Below are 23,667 nucleotides of genomic sequence, written 5' to 3'. Positions count from 1 at the left end.
CTACCATTCACTGTATATTCCCTACCTGCATTAGCCCTTCCAAAATGCATTACCTCACATTTGTCCGGATTAAACTCCATCTGCCATCTCTCCGCCCAAGTCTCCAGACAATCTAAATCCTGCTGTATCCTCTGACAGTCCTCATCGCTATCCGCAATTCCACCAACCTTTGTGTCGTCTGCAAACTTACTAATCAGACCAGTTACATTTTCCTCCAAATCATTTATATATACTACAAAGAGCAAAGGTCCCAGCACTGATCCCTGTGGAACACCACTGGTCACAGCCCTCCAATTAGAAAAGCATCCCTCCATTGCTACCCTCTGCCTTCTATGGCCTAGCCAGTTCTGTATCCATCTTGCCAGTTCACCCCTGATCCCGTGTGACTTCACCTTTTGTACTAGTCTACCATGAGGGACCTTGTCAAAGGCCTTACTGAAGTCCATATAGACAACATCTACTGCCCTACCTGCATCAATCATCTTAGTGACCTCCTCGAAAAACTCTTAAGTAGGGTGCTCTTTCCAAGGGCCGATGCAGACTCGATGGGCCAAATGGCCTCCTTCTGTAAATTCTATGATTCTACGAGGGGGCGGCAGTCGTATCGTGGTACACCCACCCAGGATGGTTCTCTGGGGACCCAGATTCGAGACTCCTCCCCACGGCCATTGGTGGAATTTGAATTCAATAAAAATCTGGAATTAAAAGTGAAACTTCATACGTTGCACCCCTGTTGATTGGGACAGAGACCAACCTGTGAGAGGCAGCTTTTGCCACAGGTGGTGGGTTGTTGCTTTTTAATGTCGGCACCCGTCGCCATAACCGCTGATCACCACGATGGCACACACCAGCCCACAGGTGATATTGCCATTTTCCCAGGTATGAGAATGGGCATTTAGATGGCACAGTAGCACAGTGGTTAGCACTGTGGTTTCACAGCTCCAGGGTCCCAGGTTCGATTCCCGGCTTGGGTCACTGTCTGTGTGGACCCAGTGTCTAACTATTACATGTATTTCTGGAGGCTTGAATTTAAGGAAAGAAAAACCTGCGCAGAACCTTGGTTAGACCACACTTGGAACGGTGCAAACAGCTCTGATCCAGAAGCTCTGGAAAAGACGCAAAAAGGATTTAGGAATCTGAGAGGTTACAACCATCAGGAAAGGTTCGGGCGAGGGTGGCACGTGGCACAGTGGTTATCACTGCAGCCTACGCCGTTGAGGACCGGGTTCGAATCCCGGCCCTGGGTCACTGTCCGTGCGGAGTTTGCACATTCTCCCCGTGTCTGCGTGGGTCTCACCCCCATGACCCAAAAGATGTGCAGGGTAGGTGGATTGACCACGCTAAACTGGCCGTTAATTGGAAAAATAATAATTGGGTATTCTAAATTTATTTTAAAAAAGGAAAGGTTAGGGCAGCACAGTAGTACAGTGGTTAGCACTGTGGCTTCACAGTGCCAGAGTCCCAAGTTCAATTCCCCGCTGGGTCACTGTCTGTGCGGAGTCTGCACGTTCTCCCCGTGTCTGTGTGGGTTTCCTCCGGGTGCTCCGGTTTCCTCCCACAGTCCAAAGACGTGCAGGTTAGGTGGATTGGCCATAATAAATTGCCCTGAGTGACCAAAAAAGGTTAGGAGGGGTTATTGGGATAGGGTGGAAGTGAGGGCTTAAGTGGGTCGGTGCAGGCTCGATGGGCCGAATGGCCTCCTGCACTATGTTCTTTGTTAACAAGTTGGGCACATTTCTCTAGAAAGGAGCCTATTAAGCTCTTTAAAATTATGAAAAAGTAAACGTTGAGAAGATATTTCTACTTGTATAGTCTATTGGAGCAAATCTAAGACACTATCTGGAATTTAAAAAATTATTTGACGGGATTTGAGTATCACTGGCTAGACGATCCCCAATCACCCTTGAGAAGGTGGTGGGGAGCTGCCTTCTTGAACCTGCAGTCCATGTGGTGTGGGTACACCCACAGTGCTGTTAGGGAGGGTGTTCCAGGATGTTGCCCCAGCGACAGTGAAGGAATGGCGATATATTTCCAAATCAGGACAGCGTGTGGCTTGCAGGGGAGCCTCCAGGTGGTGGGGTTCCCAGGTATCTGCTGCTCTTGTCCTTCGAGATGATGGTGATCGTGGGTTTGGAAGGTTGTCGAAGGAGCCTTGGTGAGTTCCTCCAGTGCATCTTGTCGATGGTACACACGGCTGCCACTGTGCGTCGGTGGTGGATGTTAGAGGTGTCGGATGTCTTGGGAATAATACGCATATCGCCACTGACTGCCCAGGATCAATGCATCACATTCAATTAGACCAGAAAATAGACCCAGATTACCTGCATCATTTTTATATCACGTATAAAACAAAGAGATACAATATTGCACCGTTAAACAATAGGAATACTGTGATCAGCAGCTTGTTAAGCAGGTCTGTTAGTTATTCAGCATTGTCATTCTCAAACCTGCTCTTTGTAATATTGCATGCAGTTCCTCAATAACATTTCCCATTTCCATCATAAGTCCATCACGAGACGAAGATAAAAGTGCAAAGCTGATTATGTAGGTCAAAATTTCAAGGATTGGTATTACCCCCTCCCCCTCCCCGGTCCCAAATCTGTCCCTAAAGCCCCTCTCAAACTCCTCATTTTACCCCAATGCCCCCTTTAATTGCATTACCCTAAGCACAGATACTGGAACGGAAAGAGTGATTTACCAATATAGAATCACTACAGTGCAGGAGGAGGCCATTCGGCCTATCGACACTGCACCTACCCTCCGAAAGAGACCCCCACCCCTAGTCCCGTTTTCCTCAATCTCTTTCTGCTGGAAGCCAGCCTTTTGGAAATTTGCAGGAAGGACATATTTCCTTCTCCCCCCTCCAAACCCTGTCTCTCATCTCTGGTTGACTGAAACCCACTCTGGTCAATGCTCTTTAGAATTTCCTTCCCCCTCTCTCTCTCTCTCTCCCTCTATTCCTGCATCCTCGCATTGTTTTCAAATCAAGATTTGCGTTCCGTTTTCCACGACCTCAGAGCCGCTGAGGTTTCTATCCTTCCGAGGGGCTAACAGGCTCGGTATCGGAGAATCCCTGCAGTGCACGAGGAGGCCATTCGGCCCATCGAATCTGCAAGAGAGCACCCCACTCAGGTCCAGTCTCCCACCCAACCCCTGTAACCTAACCGACACATGCCTGGACACTAAGGGGTAATTTATCACCTCTCCTGCACATCTTTGGACTGTGGGAGGAAACCGCAGCACCCGGAGGAAACCCACGCAGACACGGAGAGAAGGTGCGAACTCCACACAGACAAGGCCGGAATCGAACCCAGATCCCTGGCACGGTGAGGCAGCAATGCTAACCACCGCACCACCCCATCCATTACTCCCTTATTTCAAACATTGGCCTCTCTTACTCTACATTCCTCAATCCCTCGTCTAATGTACTCCATAGATGAAGGAGGTTGATCCATTCTGGGAGGCCTCATATATCCATGGAGTTGTCAATAACTCCCCCCCCACCCCCTCCATCCATTACAACATTGCCTACACTCCAAAAGTATTTGATGGCTGTAAAGTGCTTTGAGGCAGCCTGGGGGTTTGAAAGGAGCTGCAGAAAGGCAAGTTCTCCTCTTCTCGAAGCGGCCTCGCAAGCCATTCAATATCATCAAACCCACGACAATGACCGGCTGATGGAGACGTTGGGCCGAGGGCCTCTTCTTGTGTTGTAATAACTCTTCATCACCTTCTCAGGACAACTGGGGACGGGCAATACATGCTGGCCTTGCCAGCGACGCTCACTCCCGGAGAATGGCCATTTGAAACAAAACCTGATTATCCGCACTAATTTATTATTTTTGATTCTGTGCCATTGAATGGTCAACGCACGTTCATAGCCGCAATCCCTCGTGGAGTTCGCAGTTTGAACCGAGCCATCGGGGGAGAGGGGCACAAAGCAGGAGGGTGATACAAACAAGGAAGGGGTCAGCTGGAAGCGGGAGTGCTCTCGGCCACCTGAAGAACTAGGCAAAGAGAAAAGTAATTCACAATAGGGGCGCTCCTTATTTACCTTTTGGTCTCCGGTCCTAACACCTTCTTAGTCACTCAGTCAAATTTTGTTTGGTAACTCTCCTGTGAGGTGCCTTACGACACTCCTTTATTAGCTCAGGGGCTTCGCTGGCATAATCAACATTTTTTTGCCCATTCCGAATTTCCCTCGAGAAGGTGGTGGGGAGCTGCCTTCTTGAACCGCTGCCGTCCCTGTGGTGTAGGTACAGCCACAGTGCTGTTAGGGAGGGAGTTCCAGGATTTTGACCCAGTGACAGTGAAGGAACGGCGCTATATTTCCAAGTCGGAGTGACTTGGAGGGGAACCTCCAGGTATCTGCTGCTCTTGTCCTTCTAGATGGTGGCGGTGGTGGGTTTGGAAGGTGCTGCCTCAGGAACCTTGGCGAGTTCCTGCAGTGCATCTTGTAAATGGTACACACGGCTGCCACTGTATGTTGGTGGTGATGTGGTTTAGGGAGTGGTTTTTCAGATGCCAATCAACTGGACTGCTTTGTCCTGGATGATGTTGAGCTTTTTGAGTGTTGTTGGAGCTGCGCTCATCCAGGAGAGGGGGGAGTATTCCATCACACTCCTGACTTGTCCCTTGTAGATGGTGGACAGGCTTTGGGGAGTCAGCGGGTGAGTTACCCGCCACAAGATTCCTAGCCTCTGACCTGCTCTTGTAGCCACAGTATTTATGGTTAGTCCTGTTCAATGGTAATTCCCAGCATGTTGATGGGGTTTGATGGGTGGTGTCGGTTTCAGCAATGGCAATGCTGTTTAATATGAAGGGGTGGTGGTTAAATTCCATCTGGTTGGATACAGCCATTGCCTGGCACTTGTGTGGCACAAATGTCACTATGTTAAGGGACGATGGTTAAGAAAACTGTGCCATTGGGGTGCGACTTGTGCTATAGTCAATCATTAACTTGCTGTGTCAGTTTCAGGCCACAGCATGTCCCAGGTGAATGGGTCATGATGATGGGGGGAACTGGGGATGTTTCCGGTGGGTTGGAAACTGACTTGTTTCACATGGTTTGGGAGCTGAACCCCGACATTCATGGGGACCTTTCTTCAGTCAAAGGCCTGAGCAAAGGGACAAAGCATTTAAAGCCAGATCTCATCACTGCTCATACTGGAGACTTTGTAGATATATCCGTACATTGGAAATCGAACAGATTCTGCAGAAAAATAAACAGAAAAAGAGAATCAGGTGACCAACTCCAGACAATATCCCAGCAAAGCAGCAGGCAGGATCTCCGGGAGACCCCCCTCGTGAATATTAACACTCCCGGAGACTCCCCTGTGAATATTAACACTCCCGGAGACTCCCCTGTGAATATTAACACTCCCGGAGACTCCCCTGTGAATATTAACACTCCCGGAGACTCCCCTGTGAATATTAACACTCCTGGAGACCCCCCAGTGTAGCTGTGCCAAGATGCCCGCATTCCAGGGGGAAGTCCAGGTGACCACCCTGCACTATCCCTGGCCACCTAGGGCCCTCAGCTGGCCTGGGAGACCCCCCCCGCCCCCCAGGTGCATGGACCAGGACTGAGTGGTGCCTGCCTGCGGCCTCGCTGGGGAGGCTGGTAGATCCCGGGAGGCTAGTAGATACAGGGGAAGTAGGCCGTAATTAAGTTTAAGGCCTACTTGCATGAGCGTGACTTGGTCGTGCCTATTGTGGCCGGGTTCCTGATCCGGCAAGGCGTCACGGTTGTCAGGAAGCCCGTGGGTGGCTGCACCCGGGATCTCCTGGCCACGCCGCACTCCCATTGGGACAGGACGGTCGGTAGATCGCGCCCGTTAACTCTGTTCACTCTCCACAGATGCTGCCAGACCTGTCGAATCTCTCCAACATTTCCTGCTTTTCTCTGGTGTATCCTGGGAGCTCGATAATGGACTGTTAAAAGTAGGTGAGGGATCAGATTCCCTTGTTATTGTAAAAGGGATGGTCGCTGGAGACATCGATGACAGACTGGAGAGGATTGAGGGTCATGTTGTGAAAATTATTACCTCTGGGGTCCACGGCAGGAAAGTTTTCCTGATCTGACGGCTCATCACAAGCTGCCTGGTTTTCAGACGGATGCTTCGATGCTCCATTAGCCTCTGGTTACAGCAGAAAGCAATGGTGCAGTTAGTCTAGACTCAGGAATATCCAAACTCCACAGCTCATACCATTCTTCCTTTCCGTTTTGGAAATAAATTCCAAAAAAGAGAGAAAATCAAACGCATAAAAACTTTGAATCCTGACACATAAGCAAAGCCCATTCCCCCAACACCCATTACGTTTGCTCCCAATCTGGCAACATCTCAATTTTTAAATTCTTCTTCTCATTTTCCAAACCCTCCACGGCCTTGCCCCTCCCTAACTCTGGAATCTACAGCCCTTGGAGATTTCTGAACTCCACTAATTCCGGCTCCTACAACACCCGATTTTAATCGCTCCCCCATTGGCAGCTGTGCCTCCAGCTGTCTGAACCCCACGCTCTGGAATTTTCTCCCTCAGCCTCTCCTTCCTCCTTAAAATCTATCCCCTTCTGTCTGCTGGACGGTCAGTACCTGACCTGACCCTGGGGGTATGGTGGTTAGGAGTCGGCACTCCCGCTGACAAATCCCGGGTTCAATTCCCGACGGGGGGAATATCGCTTTCCGGCTACACTGGGGGGTCTCCAGGATTGGTTCAGGGTTATGCTTGGTAAAGTACTGCAGTGGCTCGCTGTCGCCCTCTGCAGTACGGCTGACCAGGAAACTCTCCCTCCCTGGACCACCTAACAACAGGCGCATCGGAAGGGCTTACAGCCTGATAATCAACCTGCTTGGTCGCGTTATGGACGCACCTTCCGTGGCCTTGAAGTCCCAAAGTGGGGCCAGAATCCAGAGATCCTGGCCCAGCGGTAGAGATGCTACCCACCGCACCCCAAGAATTGACGGATTTACACATTACCTTAAAATAAATACAAACAAATGAACATCAGAGGAATTTCACTGAAGAATCAGAAGATGACTTACCGGCGGACGGTAGGTTCAAATCATTAGTGCCCTGATTCTGATGCAGCTGCAGGTTTGACTGGAGAGAGATATTCTCCCTCGGAATCTCTGCGTCGTCACATTTAACATTTGTGGATTCACTGCTTTAACAAAAAGGAGCAGACATTTTATGGAAGAAGTGGATTTGCCCGAGTGGTTTTGTTTGTCTTACATTGTGCTCCTGTGTTATCTCTTCCTCGGACTCTGCCAATGGCATTCAGCTGAATGGGTCCATATTCTCTGGGATTTAGGTGAATGAGAGACAACCGCATTGAAATGTATAAAAACCTTAAGAGGCCTTGAAAGGGTTTGGGTGTGGTTTCCCCCTGGCTGTGGAGTCTAGAACACGGGGGCAGAATCACAGAACAAGGTCCTGACTGTGTGCAGTAGGAAAGTCTCACAACACCAGGTTAAAGTCCAACAGGTTTGTTTGGAATCACTAGCTTTCGGAGCACTGCTCCTTCCTCCTGACTGTGTCGGACTGAGATGAGGAAAAATTCTTCACTCAACGTGTTGTGAATCATTGACATTCACCCAGACCCTGGCTGCTCAGGCATTGTCTATTCAAGAATGAACGCAATCAAATGTTTCAACAATAAGGGATATGGAGATAGCTTAGGAAAGTAGGAAACGGTCAGCCATGATTTTGTTGATTGGAGAAACAGGCTTGAAGGGCTGAACGGCCTATTCCTGTTCCTCTCTTTCTGTTGTACATCAGGAAGATCACGGGCTGGATTCTCCGCCGGAGGGATGCTCCATTTCCCCGGCAGCCTGGGGGTTTCCCGACGGCATGGGGGCTGCCCCGCAATGGGAAACCCCATTGACCAGCCAGCGTGACGGAGAATCCCGCCGTCGGGGTGAAACAGAAACGTGGAGTGGCGGGACGGAGAATCCAGCCCCACATGTTTGATTTTCAGACCAAGTGGTGTTAACTGATCTCAGCCCTGGCAACAGGTTGGACTCCGATCGAGGGTGAGACATCAGATAGTGTTCCCACCCCTGATCGCCACCCAGTGACTCTACAGCAACAATTTATACATCGGCCAGAATTCTCTGGCCATTGGGATTTTATGCTCCCTCTGCACCGCCAAGAAACCCGGAGTCGGGGGACCCCAGAATCCAGCCCTCGGTGTCCAACACAAAAAAGTGTCCCAAGGTGCTTCACAGGACTGGTCCAACACAACGTGGCACTGCCAAACCGTATACTGGTGCAGGACAGCAAAAGCTTAATCAATTAAGGAGCATCTTAAAGGAGAACAAGGTGGAAAGATAGAGGTGGGTAAAGTGGAAATTCCTGAGCGGAGGGCACAGGCCACCAATGGTGGAGGAGTTCAAATGAGAGATGCATGAGAGGCCAGAATTGGAGGATGGCAGAGATTTTGGAGGGATGTGGAGCTGGAGGAGATTACAGAGATACCGAGGGGTTGGGGGGAATGGGGGAGTTTGCCGTGAGCCCATTTAATTTACTTGATGGGGTGTCGCTGGCTAGGCCAGAATTTATTGCCCATCCCTAATTGCCCTGGAGAAGGTGGTGGAGAGCTGCCTTCTTGAACCGCTGCTATCCATGTGGTGTAGGTACACCCACTGTGTGGTTAGGAAGGGAGTTCCAGGATTGTGATCTAGCGACGATGGAGGGACGGAGCTTTGACAAAGGGTCATCCGGACTCAGAACGTTAGCTCTTATCTCTCCCTACAGATTTCATAGAATTTACAGTGCAGGAGGCCATTCGGCCCATTGAGTCTGCATCGGCTCTTGGAAAGAGCACACTACCCAAGGTCAACACCTCCACCCTATCCCCATAACCCAGTAACCCCACCCAACACTAAGGACAATTTTGGACACTAAGGACAATTTATCATGGCCAATCCACCTAACCTGCACATCTTTGGACTGTGGGAGGAAACCGCAGCACCCGGAGGAAACCCACGCACACACGGGGCGAACGTGCAGACTCCGCACAGTGACCCAAGCCAGGAAGCAAACCTGGGACCCTGGAGCTGTGAAGCAATTGTGCTAACCACTGTGCTACCCACGACCTACTGCCAGACCTGCTGAGATTTTCCAGCATTTTCTCTTTTGGTTTCAGATTTCAGCATCCGCGGTAATTTGCTTTTATTTAGTGGAGGAACGGCAATATATTCCCACGTCGGGATGGTGTGAGGTTGAGAGGGGAACCTCCAGGTGGTGGTGTCCCCATGAGTTTGCGAGGCCAGAGAGCAGAGGGCTGCTGGGTGAACGGGACTGCGTACAAGTTAGTATATCGGCAGCAGGGGGAGTGAGACATTGATTGGCAAAAGGGTTCATCTAAACTGAGATTGGACACGTTGATTACAGTCATGGGAACGTGTAGATACAACTAAGGTTCAGAATCCAACAGAAGAGCGAGAAAGGTGTGAAACCACAAACTAAAAGCAACCATTAGAATAAAACAGAGTGGATCATTTACCTCTGGACGGCTGAGTCAGGTCTGGGTTTTACATCTGGAACAGAATAATAAAAAATATCAATTGTGATCAGGGTCAATCGATTCCAAGTTGCCAGCTGTGGCTGGGTGTGTAGCTTTCTAACCCTAGTCCGGAGACTGTAGGTTTGGGTTAGAAACCCGAGGCTGACACTCACTGCAGTGCTGGGGGGGGTGCTGCAATGTTGGAGGTGCTGTCTTTCCAATGAGCTTCAGACCAAGGCTTTGTCTGCTCTCACAGGAGAGCGTAGAAGGCGCTACTTTGAAGAAGGATGGGGGGGGGGGGGGGGGGATGCGAAAGGATTTTAAGCTAGGAGTGGTCAGGATTTGGAATGCACTTTCTGATGGGGTGTTGCGTACAGATGCTTTCGAAAGGGAACTGGATAAATACGTGAAGGTGGAAAACTGAAGGGACAGAGCCGCAGAGTGGGAGTAATTGGATTTCACTTCGAAAAAGCTCGCACAGATCGGAGGCGACTCAGACCCTCTTTACGTGTTGCACTGTTTGAGCATTCCATAAACTCGCTAACACTCTCTTGGTCTCTGGCTTGGGCATGACAGGGAGAAAGGGACACGGTTTAGGATGCTCAACAAAGGCGTCTTTTAACAATAATCTTTTATTAGTGTCACAAGTAGGCTTACATTAACGCTGCAATGAAGTTACTGTGAAAAGCCCCTAGTCGCCACACTCCGGCACCTGTTCGGGTACACCGAGGGAGAATTCAGAATGTTCAATTCACCTAACAAGCACGTCTTTCAGGACTTGTGGGAGGAAACCGGAGCACCCAGAGGAAATCCACGCAGACACGGGGAGAACGTGCAGGCTCCGTGCAGACAGTGACCCAAGCCTGGCGCTGTGAAGCAACAGTGCTAACCAATATGCTTCCGATAACTTCTCAATTTTTAAAAAGAATCATTCGTGGGTTGTGGGCATCACTGGCAAGGCCAGCGGTTATTGCCCATCCTGAACTGCCAGTGGCTCATTTGTCTAAATGCGATGCAGAACGATGCCATCAGCATGGGTTCAATCCATCTATCACTGTGGCTGCCTTCTTGCCTTGCCCCATACTTGTGGAGTGGGTGCCCATCAAGTTATTTAATCAATTGACTCTCTCTACTGGAGAGTGATGCTTATGGTCCTTTGTGGACTATGACTGATTATCTAATTGCCCTTGAAAAGGGGCTGGTGTGCCGAATTCTGGGAACGCCGGCTGTCTGGGTGGTGTAGATACACCCATAGTACCGTTGCAGAATGAATTGCAAGATTTTGGCTCAGCGACAGTGAAGGAACAGCGATATAGTTCTAAGTCAGGATGGAGAGTGACTTGGAGGGGAACATGTGATGCTGTTCCTATGCTCCTTGTCCTCAGTGGCGAAAGCCGTGTGTTTGGAAGGTGCCGTCCAGTTGGTGCATCGTGTAAGTGGTCCACACCATTACCACTGTGCATCGGTAGTGGAAGGAGTGGATATCTAAAGTGATATGTTGGGTGCCAATCAAGAGGGTGTTTTATCCTGAATGGTGCTGAGCATGTTGGGTGTTGTTGGAGCTTCCTCTATCCAGATAAATGAACCGTATTCCACTAAACTCCTGACTTGTCCCTTGTAGACAGTGGACAGGCTTTGGGAGTCAGGGGGTGGGGGGGGGGGGGGGTGTAGTTACTCTGCAGAATTCCCAGCCTCTGACCTGTTTGTGTAGCCACGGTATTGGCCGTTCCAGTTCAGGTTCTGCCCAGATGCATTATAAATCACCCTGAAGGGTAAACAGCAAAGAGCAGCAGCCGTGAACTTTTGTGCAACAACTGTCCCCAGCCCTGCTTTGTTGAGCAGGAGGGAGGCAGCTGCAACGACACCACCATCATTACAACAACCGGCTAACCCAGCCACCCATTGCAATAACCCAGCCGGGGTTTTACCTGCTCTCTCCTTCTTCCTCCGGTACACAGCACACAACACGATAATGTTCAAGAGTAGGATGGAAACGAGTCCGACTACTCCCCCGAGAAGGATTACCATAACAGGCACTTCGACACGGGAATGGAGGAAGCCTGGAAGGGGAGAGAGAATGACCAAGTGTTTGCACAAGTCATCTCCGCAGCAGAATGAAAGACTTGCATTTACATGGCGCCTTTCGCATCCTCAGGACGTCCCAAAGCACTTTGCAGTTTATTCTAAACTGAAAACACTGTTGTAGTGTAGGAAATGTGCCCATATTTGTGCATAGCAAGCTCCCACAAACAGCAATGGGGGGTCATGACCCAGATAAGCATTTTTTAAATTAAAGTTGATTGAGCCAAATTCAATTCAATCCAATTCAATATTGTGCCGTGGAATCTTTTGTGCCCATCTGAGATGGTAGGCAGGGCCTCGGGTTAAAATCTGAAAGACGGCACCTCCGACAGTGCTGCACTACCTCAGTATTGTCCTGGGAGTGCCCACCTCGATCATGTGACCAAGCTTCCAAAGTAGGACTTCAAGCTAGAATGGGTGAATGCTGAAATCTCGTGGTATAACTTGGCACAGGAAGAGGCCATTCAGGCCCTAAACCTGCTCCACCATTCAATGAGATCGTTGTTGATTGCCACCTCAACTTAATTTCCCTGCCTGAGCTCCGAATCTCTTCATACCCTCAAATCCAGGGCTTTGGAATAGTTCCGAAATGAGCTACGAAACCAACAGTGGATCTTCCATGGTTTACCTGGTAAAGAAATGGAGGAGTTGGTCACGCCAAACTCATTGCCGGCAGTGAAGGAGTAGTTCTTGGCCAAGCTGGACAACTGCACGTGGACCGTGTGATTGGTCAACCAAGGGTAGCTCTTGGTGTCCAGAATCATGAAGTTGGAGGTGTTGACAATTACACTGCCACTTTCGTCAACCCAGGTAATAGCGGCCGGAGGGTTCGCGTGAACCAAGACAAACAGCACGAGGAACAGTCCCGAGTCGTTGCGTTCCTTGTACTCAGCATCCATCCGGACAACTTCAGGTTTGACTGGGGAAAGATTACAGAAAGGACAAGAAATCTCATTTAGTGACATAACACCAGGAGCAACCTGTATTCACAAAGACGTCTCCCTCTCAAGGAACTTCACAGGAGCCAGATCAGACACAGACTGACACCAAGTCAAAGGAGGAGACAACCTGACGGTTAGCCAAAGGCTGGATTAAAGAGGCAGATTTAAGGAATGGCGTAAAGGAGGACAGAAAGGTGGGCAGAAGGAGAGATTTAAGGAGGGAATTCTAGCGCTTATGGCCCAGGCAGCTGAACGGTGGAGTGATGAGATGTTTGGAGATGCGTGGATGTGCGGTCAGGGCTGAAAGAAACAGTGTTGATGTTTCAGGTCGATGACCTTTCATCACAACCTGGGATCGAGGTTCAGATCACAGACGTGAATCATCAGCTCTGTTTCTCCCTCCGTCTGCTCACTCTTTCCAGCATTTTATGTTATTTCAGATTCCCAGCAACTGCAGTATTTGGCTTTTGTGTGGCGAGTTCTCGCTACCCTGGCATTGGCTGAGACCCAAGAATAAAGAAGCGAGAGTCCAGGGCCTTGCCAAGTCTACATTATAGCCGGAATTTTCCCACCGTCGGGACTCTCTGTTCCCACCGGCAGTGCACCCCCACCCCACCCCCACTCGCGGGTTGCCCGGTGGAGTGGTTTCAATGGGAAATCCATTCCTGAGTTCAAATGCCTCATCATCAGGTCCCAGTGGATGGCTGGAGCTGGTCTCCTGGTCGGTGATACTCCCAGCGTGGCTCGGACCAGCAAAATGGCAGACCCGTCTGGAGCAACAAATATAATCCAACTTTGTTTTAAAAATTACAACTAATTAACTGCATGTCCAGACTCCAGAGTCCCAATTTAACACATGCAAACTCCTAATTATTTGGATTGGATTGGATTTGTTTATTGTCACGTGTACCGAGGTACAGTGAAAAGTATTTTTCTGGAGCAGCTCAACAGATCATTAAATACATGAGAAGAAAAGGGAATAAAAGAAAATACATAATAGGGCAACACAATATATATACTGTAACTACAAAAGCACTGGCATCGGGTGAAGCATACAGGGTGTAGTGTTAATGAGGTCAGTCCATAAGAGGGTCATTTAGGAGTCTGGTGACAGTGGGGAAGAAGCTGTTCTTGAGTCAGTTTGTGCGTGTTCTCAGACTTCTGTATCTCCTGCCCGATGGAAGAAGTTGGAAGAGTGAGTAAGCCAGGTGGGAGGGGTCTTTGATTATGCTGCCCGCTTTCCCCAGGCAGCGGGAGGTGTAGATGGAGTCAATGGATGGGAGGCGGGTTCGCGTGATGGACTGGGCTGTGTTCACAACTCTCTGAAGTTTCTTGCGGTCCTGGGCCGAGCAGTTGCCATACCAGGCTGTGATGCTGCCAGATAGGATGCTTTCTATGGTGCATCTGTAAAAGTTGGTAAGAGTCAATGTGGACATGCCGAATTTCCTTAGTTTCCTGAGGAAGTATAGGCGCTGTTGTGCTTTCTTGGTGGTAGCGTCGACGTGGGATTGAACAAAGGATGGCAATTAAATCGTATGACTTTAAGGAGGTTCCATACACCCTACACGGTTCCAGCCGGGAAAGATCAGAATATTTTCTAAATGATGGGATCCATACAGACAATTCACCAAATACCAACTTCACCTGGTTCGTTCATATCCTTTCAGAAAAGAAACTAACCGCACTTACCCATTCTATCCGACATGAGGCTCCAGGATTCAGCATCATGGTTGACCCTCAAGGGCAATGAGGGATGTACAACTAATGAAGCATTGCCCACATCCCAGGAAAGAAGCAAACAAGACAGGTATGAAAATTAATCACAAAGGCTGACGGAATGTTGGCCTGTATCTCTAGGGGGGCGGGATTGAGAAGGGGGCCGGGTTGAGGAAGGGGGCCGGGTTGAGGAAGGGGGCCGGGTTGAGGAAGGGGGCCGGGTTGAGGAAGGGGGCCGGGTTGAGAAGGGGGGCTGGGTTGAGGAAGGGGGCCGGGTTGAGAAGGGGGGCTGGGTTGAGGAAGGGGGCCGGGTTGAGGAAGGGGGCCGGGTTGAAGAAAGGGGGCGGGTTGAGAAGGGGGCGGGTTGAGAAGGGGGGCTGGGTTGAGAAGGGGGCTGGGTTGAGAAGGGGGCTGGGTTGAGAAGGGGGCTGGGTTGAGAAGGGGGCGGGATTGAGAAGGGGGCGGGATTGAGAAGGGGGCGGGATTGAGAAGGGGGCGGGATTGAGAAGGGGGCGGGATTGAGAAGGGGGCCGGGTTGAGGAAGGGGGCAGGGTTGAGAAGGGGGGCTGGGTTGAGAAGGGGGGCTGGGTTGAGAAGGGGGGCTGGGTTGAGAAGGGGGGCTGGGTTGAGAAGGGGGGCTGGGTTGAGAAAGGGGCTGGATTGAGAAGGGGGCTGGGTTGAGAATGGGCTGGGTTGAGAAGGGGGCGGGATTGAGAAGGGGGCGGGGTTGAGAATGGGCTGGGTTGAGAAGGGGGCGGGGTTGAGAAGGGGGCGGGGTTGAGAAGGGGGCGGGGTTGAGAAGGGGGCTGGGTTGAGAAGGGGCTGGATTGAGAAGGGGGTTGGGTTGAGAAGGGGGCGGGATTGAGAAGGGGGGCTGGGTTGAGAAGGGGGGCTGGGTTGAGAAAGGGGCTGGATTGAGAAGGGGGCTGGGTTGAGAAGGGGGCTGGGTTGAGAAGGGGGGCTGGGTTGAGAAAGGGGTTGGATTGAGAAGGGGGCTGGGTTGAGAATGGGCTGGGTTGAGAAGGGGGCTGGATTGAGAAGGGGGGCTGGGTTGAGAAAGGGGCTGGATTGAGAAGGGGGCTGGGTTGAGAAGGGGGCTGGGTTGAGAAGGGGGCTGGATTGAGAAGGGGCTGGATTGAGAAGGGGGTTGGGTTGAGAAGGGGGCTGGGTTGAGAAGGGGGCTGGGTTGAGAAGGGGCTGGATTAAGAAGGGGGCGGGATTGAGAAGGTGCTGGATTGAGAAGGGGGCTGGGTTGAGAAGGGGGCTGGGTTGAGAAGGGGGCTGGATTGAGAAGGGGGCTGGATTGAGAAGGGGGCGGGATTGAGAAGGGGGCTGGATTGAGAAGGGGCTGTATTGAGAAGGGGGCTGGGTTGAGAAGGGGGCTGGGTTGAGAAGGGGGCTGGGTTGAGAAGGGGGCGGGATTGAGAAGGGGGCTGGGTTGAGAAGGGGCTGTATTGAGAAGGGGGCGGGTTTGAGAAGGGGGCGGGTTTGAGAAGGGGGCTGGATTGAGAAGGGGGCGGGATTGAGAAGGTGCTGGATTGAGAAGGGGGCTGGATTGAGAAGGGGGCTGGATTGAGAAGGGGGCTGGATCCTTAAAATTAGAGCCAGGCCATTCAGGAGTGGTGTCGAGAAGCGCTTCATCAATCAAAGACCCCTCTCCACTCAAAAACTGTGGGGGTCAATTGAAAATTTCAGAGCTGAGGTTCATTATTTTTGCATGCCGGATTTTTAGATGTTTAGAGTTCAGGTAATGAAACAGACTCAATGAGCTGAATGATCTTGTCTGTTCCTAGAATACTATTTATCCCTTAAGACTGGCTACAGCTTCAGGAAAAAGAAAAATCCCTGGGGAAATGCTCTGGATTTTCCCCTCCCTAAACCTCTCCTCTCTTTACTCCTTTAAGACTTCTCTGAAAACCTACCTATTTGGCCTGTCCTAGTATCTCCAAATGTGTCTCCATGTCAAACAGTCTGATCATCACTCCTGGGAAACACCTTTGGATGGAGAGGGGGTTTCGTTGATGGTGGTGGGCAGGGGGTCTGATGATGAACCTTAGAATCTTAGTTAGGCCACACTTGGAGTATAGTGTTCAATTCTGGTCGCCACACTACCAGAAGGATGTGGAGGCTTTAGAGAGGGTGCAGAAGAGATTTACCAGGATGTTGCCTGGTATGGAGGGAATTAGCTAGAGGTGAGGTTGAATAAACTCGGTTTGTTCTCACTGGAACGACGGAGGTTGAGGGGCGATCTGATAGAGGTTTACAAAATTATGAGGGCCATAGACAGAGTGGATAGTCAGAGGCTTTTCCCCAGGGTAGAGGGATCAATTACTAGGGGGCATAGGTTTAAGATGCGAGGGGCAAGGTTTAGAGGAGCTGTACGAGGCAAGTTTTTTTACACAGAGGGTAGTGGGTGCCTGGAACTCGCTGCTGGAGGAGGTGGTGGAAGCAGGGACGATAGTGACGTTTAAGGGGCATCTTGCCAAATACATGAATAGGATGGGAATAGAGGGATACGGACCCCAGAAGTGCAGAAGATTTTAGTTTAGAAGGGCAGCATGCTCGGCACAGGCTTGGAGGGCCGAAGGGCCTGGTCCTGTGCTGTACGCTTCTTTGTTCTTTGGGTGTTCTTGATACTCACACTGCACATTGAGGATCACACTGGCGTTCTGGGTTCTCCCGGTGACAGGGTCAGTGGCTGAGCAGTTGAGTTCCTTGTCCTTCCTATGGGTGGTAATGACAAAGGTGCTGAAGCTCTGGTTGTTAGTCTCGCTGGAGTCGGGAATCAGCATGGTCTGGTTACTTGGCTGCTTTTTGCCGTTCAGGTACCAGGTAACAACCGGCACCGACTTCCAGCCGTCCATCCTGCAGGTAAATTCTTTGGTAGCATTTTCCTCCAAGGTGACAACAGGTTGAGGGCGCCCGTTAATCAAAGGAAATGGCTCGGCGATCTCTGTAACCAAAATACTAAATACCAGTAAAAAGAGTAGCAAACTCAGAACCCCTCAACATTTGCTGGGGGATAGTTTTGTGGCAATAGGCACTTCACTATGAAGCCATTCTTCATGCGTGAACCCAGTAACCAAGAGATTATTCAGATCCTGGTGCAGGGGGAAAGGAAGCTGCCCCCATGGGGCATCATGGCCCAGTCAAATTGCACTGTTAGCTAACATCCAATACAGTGCCTGTTGGAGGAGTGGGGAGTGGTTTGGGTCGTAGTCTAACAATCAGAAAGTTTGGTGGTCCTTCAGCTTTTCGAGTCTATGAGGCACTGACGCACGGCGTCACGGACTGAGATAGCTAATTCACAGGCCAAGTGACCCACATGGAACTTGCAGATACACTCCCAGGCCATTCTGCCCAGCTGGTGCATCGCCACACAAGCCTCCTTCGACACTACTTGATCTCACCCTATCAGCTTCTTTGAATTCTTTCTCTCTGATGTGTTTTTCTAGTTGCGTCTTACATACCCTCATATTATTTGGCCCAATTACTCCCTGTGACAGCGAGTTCCACATTTTCACCACACTTCGGATGAAAAGGTTTCTCTCAATTCCCTACTGGATTTATTAGTGACTTGCTTGTATTGATGGCCCCCCAAGGTTTGGACTCTCCCACAACTGGAAACTGTTGTGATATGTATAATGTAAGGAGTGTAAAGGGTTAACAAGATGAGTTTGTGTCTCTCAACACTACGTGGCACCACAGAATACTCATATAAATATACTGAGACTCCTGGGATTCTGGGAGAAGGTGTTAGTGGCAGGTTGAGCTAGGTTGTTCATTGTATTAGACAGCATTGTTAGATATTATAGATTTCTATAGCAAAGATTTAATGCTGTTATTTTCTTAGCTATTACTTAGTAAGGTGTGCGAATCATTTTAAACTAGCTTTGTTTGAAATACATAGCTGGATGTTCTTTGTCAGCACTACAACTTTTAGCCATCTTGAGGGACACAACAGAGAATATCACAGAAACATCTCCCCTCCCATCAAACACTTTCAGAATTTTAAAGACCTCAATTTGATCGCCACTCAGCTGTCTCTGTGCGAGAGTAGAGTCCCAGTCTGTACATTACAGTAGAGATGGTGGGGAGAGGGTATGTATTTACCACTGGTTGTCTTGTACGGGTGTTGGAAGTTGCACCCGAGTTTACCGGAGCAGTTGCTTACGACGACCTGGGCACGTTCAGGGAAAGGAGATAAAAGTACTAAATCTAGAAAGAATGCACATCTAACCAGTGCCACACGCTGAAGTACCTGATCGAACGTAGGTCTCAAGCTGCAGGAGTAGGAAGGCTCCCACCACATTGTCACATCCAGCCACTCTCATGTTGGGAGGCTGCTCTCCTGTTTTCATTACATCATCCCTGGAATTGGACCAACAAAAAAAATCATCAGCTGCTTCCCAAAGTAAAAGAAAGAACCTGCATTTATACAGCACCTGTCGTGTCATTCCAGTGCGTAGTCGCTGCTGTTATTTAGGGAACAGGACCGTCAGTTTGCACACAGAAAGATCCCACAGACTGCAATGCCCTGAATAGGAGTTCAAGAGAATGAGGGTATAGGGAGGAGAGGAATGTTTTAAGATTTAACGGGAAGGGTTGTGTGTTAATGGTTTTATTCTGTAAAGTTGCGCTATTCAATAGCCCAATGGCTAAGTGCTCTGAAACGTTTGAGCACCAGGATCTATGCCGACATGACTGACTAAGTGCTGTGTCGTGTTAAGCACAGCAAGATAACACGGGCTGCAACTGGATGCAGCTTTACCGGAGAGATACTCCACACCTTGAAGTTAGTTCAATATGGTTTATTGAACCTGCCACACACAGTTAGCTCAATCCTCTGTGAGTTCGACTCTCTACTAACCTAGTGTGATTAATCTGTCTGACTGAACCAGACTAGCTCTTAGCCACGTGCTGTAGGAGTTATATGATATGGACACCCTGACTCACACTGTAGATGTCACCAGTGGAAAGAGGCGGAGTGTGAGTGCCTCGTGCCTTTTATAGTGGGAAACCACCCCCAAGTGTTCCGCCTGCTGATTGGTTATCTCCTGTTCTCATTATTCATTAGCTAACTGTTTGTATCTCATTATGTACATGTCTGCAGATCATGACATGCTGCGCTGCCAGAGGTGCCATCTTTCAGAAGAATCTTTCAACTGAGGCCCCTTTATTATTATTTGCTTCTTCACTGGATGTAAAAAGATTTTGGGGTACTATTTTGAAATGATATTGGACAATATTAATCCCTCAATCAACATCACATGGTCATGATCACCCTGGTGTTTGTGGGAGTTCGCTGTGTGTAAATTGGCTGCTGTGTTCAACACTGACCGCAATTCAAACTAATTTCATTGGCCAGAAAGCATTTTGAAAGCACTGCGGGTTGTGAAAGGGGTTAAATAAATGGCAGTCTTTTTTTTTCATAATAGCACCGTCTAATATAATAAACTATCTCAAGGTCCTTCATGGGAGCGTGATCGAACAATATTTAACACCAAGACTCAGAGATGATACGCTAGGGGCGAGATGTCCCTGAAGGGGCTCCTGAACTTATTCATTCTAGCTCTGAAATCCAACATGTCTAATTCAGCAAAAGTATTCAACAGTCTATGCCAGTGTTTATGCCCCATATGTTCTCCTTCCCACGCCTCTTCCTCTTCTATCTATTCCATTCCCCCCATAAAGCTTACACTTAAATGCAGCTGGTGCTAGTGACTTCAACTACTCCGTATGGTAACGAATTACACATTTAAACCATCCCCTGAGTAAGGACCTTTCTCCCGATTCTTACATTATAGCCCCTAATTTTGGATTCTTCGAGAAGTGGAAATATCTTCACAATCCCCTTCATAATATTCACGTCTCTATCACATCATCCCTCACTCCTCTATTCTCAAAAGTGCCCCTAGCCTGTTCAGTTTTCCTGATATTAATAACCTTCCTGATTCCTGTAAATCCTCAATGTGCCTTCTCCAGTGTCTCTATATCTTCAAGCTCAGTGCACAGCCTGGTAGGAATACCAGGGAGCGTGTACAAGCTGAATAATCACCTTAGTGACATGGCAAAGGCCAAACGCAACTCATCCTCAAAATGAAATGTATCCAAGTCACCTGGAGTAACCATGAACTGGATTTTGCAACCACTAAGAATACTCCCCCTCCGGCCCCCTCCCTCTCCTCCATGAGGGCTACCTCACCTCTGCAACGGGTTTGGGAGGAGGGGGGGTGTTGGACTAACGAGAGAGGAACCCAGCAGTCCAAGCTGGCACTGTCTCCTGGCAAAGCGCCAAGAACCATATCGACCCAATCTGCAATACATAAACCCACCAACATACATGCCCAAGGCTCCTATACGGACGTCTGTTGGATATAAATGTCTGGAGCAGACAGCATCCTTGCCCTGACAGTTTGGCCTTGCCAGGGCATCTTTATCAAATGGATAACCAGGCATCGCATTGAAAGTGAATCTATTATGTGCCAATTCCTAATTGCAACACCGCAGGAGTGAGGTGTACCTGATTTATAGGAAAGCAGGGACTATTTGAAACAGGCCTACCTCTGAGTGATATTCCAGGGAGAGAGGCTGACGGCATCGTGTTTGATTCAATTAACCCGGGATGTGGCATTCGGAGACAATTCCTGCTCTTTAACCATGAGGCATCCTCCTCCTGTCCCGTTGTTTGTGTGGCATCACAGCTGCTCCTTCGCTCTCACTGACGTGCTGCAGTGCAGGAGTGGCCTTCAGGCACACACAATCAAGCCCGGATCTGCAGATTCTTATGCTCCGTCAGACTGTGTTTTTAATCCTGTGCCCATGATGAGCAGACAGCTACCCGCAGAGGTACAATAAATATTGAACTATCGCCCCAACCCCCCCCCCTCAGCTCCGAATCCTCTCGCACAAGCACTGCCCTCAGATTTCTCACACTGTCAGGACGCATCATTTCCCCCTGCCCCTCTCTCTCTCTCAAGAGGTTGCCAGTTCAGATTGGACATATTCCAAGACGTTTAATCACATGACCCACTTTCCTCAAAATGCCACTCGCACTCCCCCCCCCCGCCCCACCCCCCGTCCCCACTGATCAAACCCCACCTACCCTTGCTGAACCCACCCTCCCAAAGGCTCGGTGACTTCCCAATTGGGTGATTCCTGATCGTCAGTCAAACAGACTTTCCAGTTTATTGTTTTACAACTTATAAACAAGCACTTTATTGAAGTAAATGCACTTTCTAATTTTAACACCTCCGTGACACGGGGCGGTACAGTGGCTAGCACTGCTGTCTCCCAGCGCCAGGGACCCGGGTTCCATTCCGGCCTCGGGTGGCTGTCTGTGTGGACTTTGCACTTTCTCCTCCGGGTGCTCCGGTTCTCCCCCCCCCCCCCCCCCACAGTACAAGGATGTGCAGGTTAGGTCGATTGGGCACGCTAAATTGCTCCTTCGTGTCCAAAAGGTGAGATGGGGTTACTGGGTTACAAGGATAGGGGTAGGGGAGTGGGCCTAAATAGGGTGTACTTTCGGGGGGGGGGGGGTATTTTTCTTACATATGAGCGCTGAAAATTCAGCTTTAAATCCTGAAGACTCCAGGAGGGGTTGCAATTGCACTCGCCCCTGATCTATGCCCCACCACGTCACCCCCTCATTCCTACAATGACAGCTTAGATTTAAATAATTCCATTAGCATGATAAAACATTGCAAGGCGATTCACAGGATCATTACAAACAAAGTACGACACCGAGTCACATGAGGAAATGTTAGGTCGGTGACCAAAAGTGTGGTCAGAGGTACATTTCAAGGAGTGGCTTAAAGGAGGAAAGGCAGGGTGTGGACCCGAGAAAACTGAAGGCAAAGCCACCAATGGTGGAGCAACTATAATTGAATCCACAAATAAAGGTGTGCAAATATCTCCAAGGTTTGTGGGGCTGGAGGAGATACAGAGGGAGGGAAGAATGAGGCGATGGAGAGATTCAAAAACAAGGACAAGAATTCTTGACCAGGGGTCATGTAGGTCAGCGAGCACAGGGCTGACAGGGGAACGGGACTTGCACCGAGTTAAGGCGTGGGCAGCAGAGTTCAGGTTTAGGGAGGGCAGAGTGTGGGAGGCCAATCAGGAGTGGGTTGGAATTGTCACGGCTGGAGGTAACTGCGGCTTGGAGGGTTCCAGCAGCAGCAGCTGGGCGGACACAGAGGTGAAGTCACTTCACCAACAATCACTTCCTCCTGTTTCCTCTCTCTCTCTCTCTCTCAACGGTAGCACAGTAGTTAGCACTGTGGCTTCACAGCTCCAGGCTCCCAGGTTCGATTCCCGGCTTGGGTCACCGTCTGTGCGGAGTCTGCACGTTCTCCCCCGTGTCTGTGGGGGTTTCCTCCGGGTGCTCTGGTTTCCTCGTACAAGTCCCGAAAGCGTGCTTGTTAGGTGAATTGGTCGTTCTGAGTTCTCCCTCTGTGTACCCGAACAGGGGATGTAGTGTGGCGACTAGGGGCTTTTCACAGTAACTTTATTGCAGTGTTAATGCAAGCCTACTTGTGACAATAAAGATTAGTATTATTATTAATAAAGATTATTATTATTAATCCCCACACTTGATGTAGACCCGGGTGACTCATAGAAGAATTTGTCTTCCATGCGATGACGGGATAAGGGGGTGGGATCTGTCATTGAATCCATATTGCATCCACCCTGAAAGACCCCACACTCTCCTTGTCATAGACCCAAGCTATTTCTGCGGTGATCGAATCTGTCTAAATCCCACAGAGAAATCAATAAATTACATTCAGTGTTAGCAGATTTTTTGTTGCTATGGTGACAATGAAGGGTCAACAACAACATCCGAGTGATTCAGACTCGAGTGCTTTTAAACAACAAACTCCAATACACATTGACTAGTAAGTTATTGATGGAACTGTCCTACAGTATTGAATCATCACCAGTATTTTCTCCATGTCGTCCAAACCAATCCGACTCGCAAAGGTCTTCCTGGGCTACCATTAAGGGGAAAGGAAGGCGGGATTGTAGAAACCAACTATTTTCTAACACACCTGATAGGTAATAGCGTAAATATCAAACCCCAGCTTTTACCCATTTTAAATTAAGGATTTCAGCACTCTCATAACCTCAGGTCATTTTAAAACATAGGTTCAACGGAACGCAGAAACAGCATAATTCATTATGGATTAAAACGGCATTCTTATTCAGCTAACAAATACATTTGCAAGATAATGTGACACTAAGCAGTCCAAGGACAGGGCAGGCCCCATGACAACACCATAGCAACGGCGCAGTTACCTAAAGGCGCTATTGCCCTGACAGTCAAGTCAGCAAGAAACCAGTCCAAGCTGCTTGCGATAACGGCACAGAATCGCATTCCATAACACATACAAGAATTCATTTATGAAACATTTCAAGTTAATGTTG

The 23,667-nt window shown here is 49.4% G+C and overlaps 1 protein-coding gene across 5 annotated transcripts; it reads right to left on the bottom strand.

Annotated features, from left to right (window-relative positions):
• Positions 1-2,317: 2,317 nt before the first annotated feature.
• On the bottom strand, positions 2,318-21,238 carry LOC140398144 (transmembrane protein 25). Of its 5 annotated transcripts, none has more exons than XM_072486457.1 (9): positions 20,809-21,238; positions 18,506-18,615; positions 16,886-17,211; positions 12,216-12,506; positions 11,434-11,565; positions 9,506-9,539; positions 7,041-7,162; positions 6,045-6,137; positions 2,318-5,209 (listed from the first exon to the last, which is right to left on the bottom strand). In XM_072486457.1, exons 3-9 carry the CDS (start codon positions 17,106-17,108, stop codon positions 5,136-5,138), a joined length of 969 nt encoding a protein of 322 aa, XP_072342558.1. In that variant the 5' UTR covers positions 17,109-17,211; positions 18,506-18,615; positions 20,809-21,238; the 3' UTR covers positions 2,318-5,135. The 5 variants fall into 5 exon arrangements, with proteins under 5 accessions (XP_072342558.1, XP_072342554.1, XP_072342555.1 ...); XM_072486453.1 differs by having other exon boundaries at positions 16,886-17,197; XM_072486454.1 differs by having other exon boundaries at positions 7,041-7,159; positions 16,886-17,197.
• Between the last annotated feature and the right edge of the window lie 2,429 nt (positions 21,239-23,667).

This window comes from Scyliorhinus torazame, chromosome 21 (genome assembly GCF_047496885.1).
Source record: "Scyliorhinus torazame isolate Kashiwa2021f chromosome 21, sScyTor2.1, whole genome shotgun sequence".
Classification (NCBI taxonomy): domain Eukaryota; kingdom Metazoa; phylum Chordata; class Chondrichthyes; order Carcharhiniformes; family Scyliorhinidae; genus Scyliorhinus; species Scyliorhinus torazame.
The sequence above is the reverse complement of the archived record's forward strand: the minus strand, read 5'-3'. Positions and strand labels throughout refer to the sequence as shown.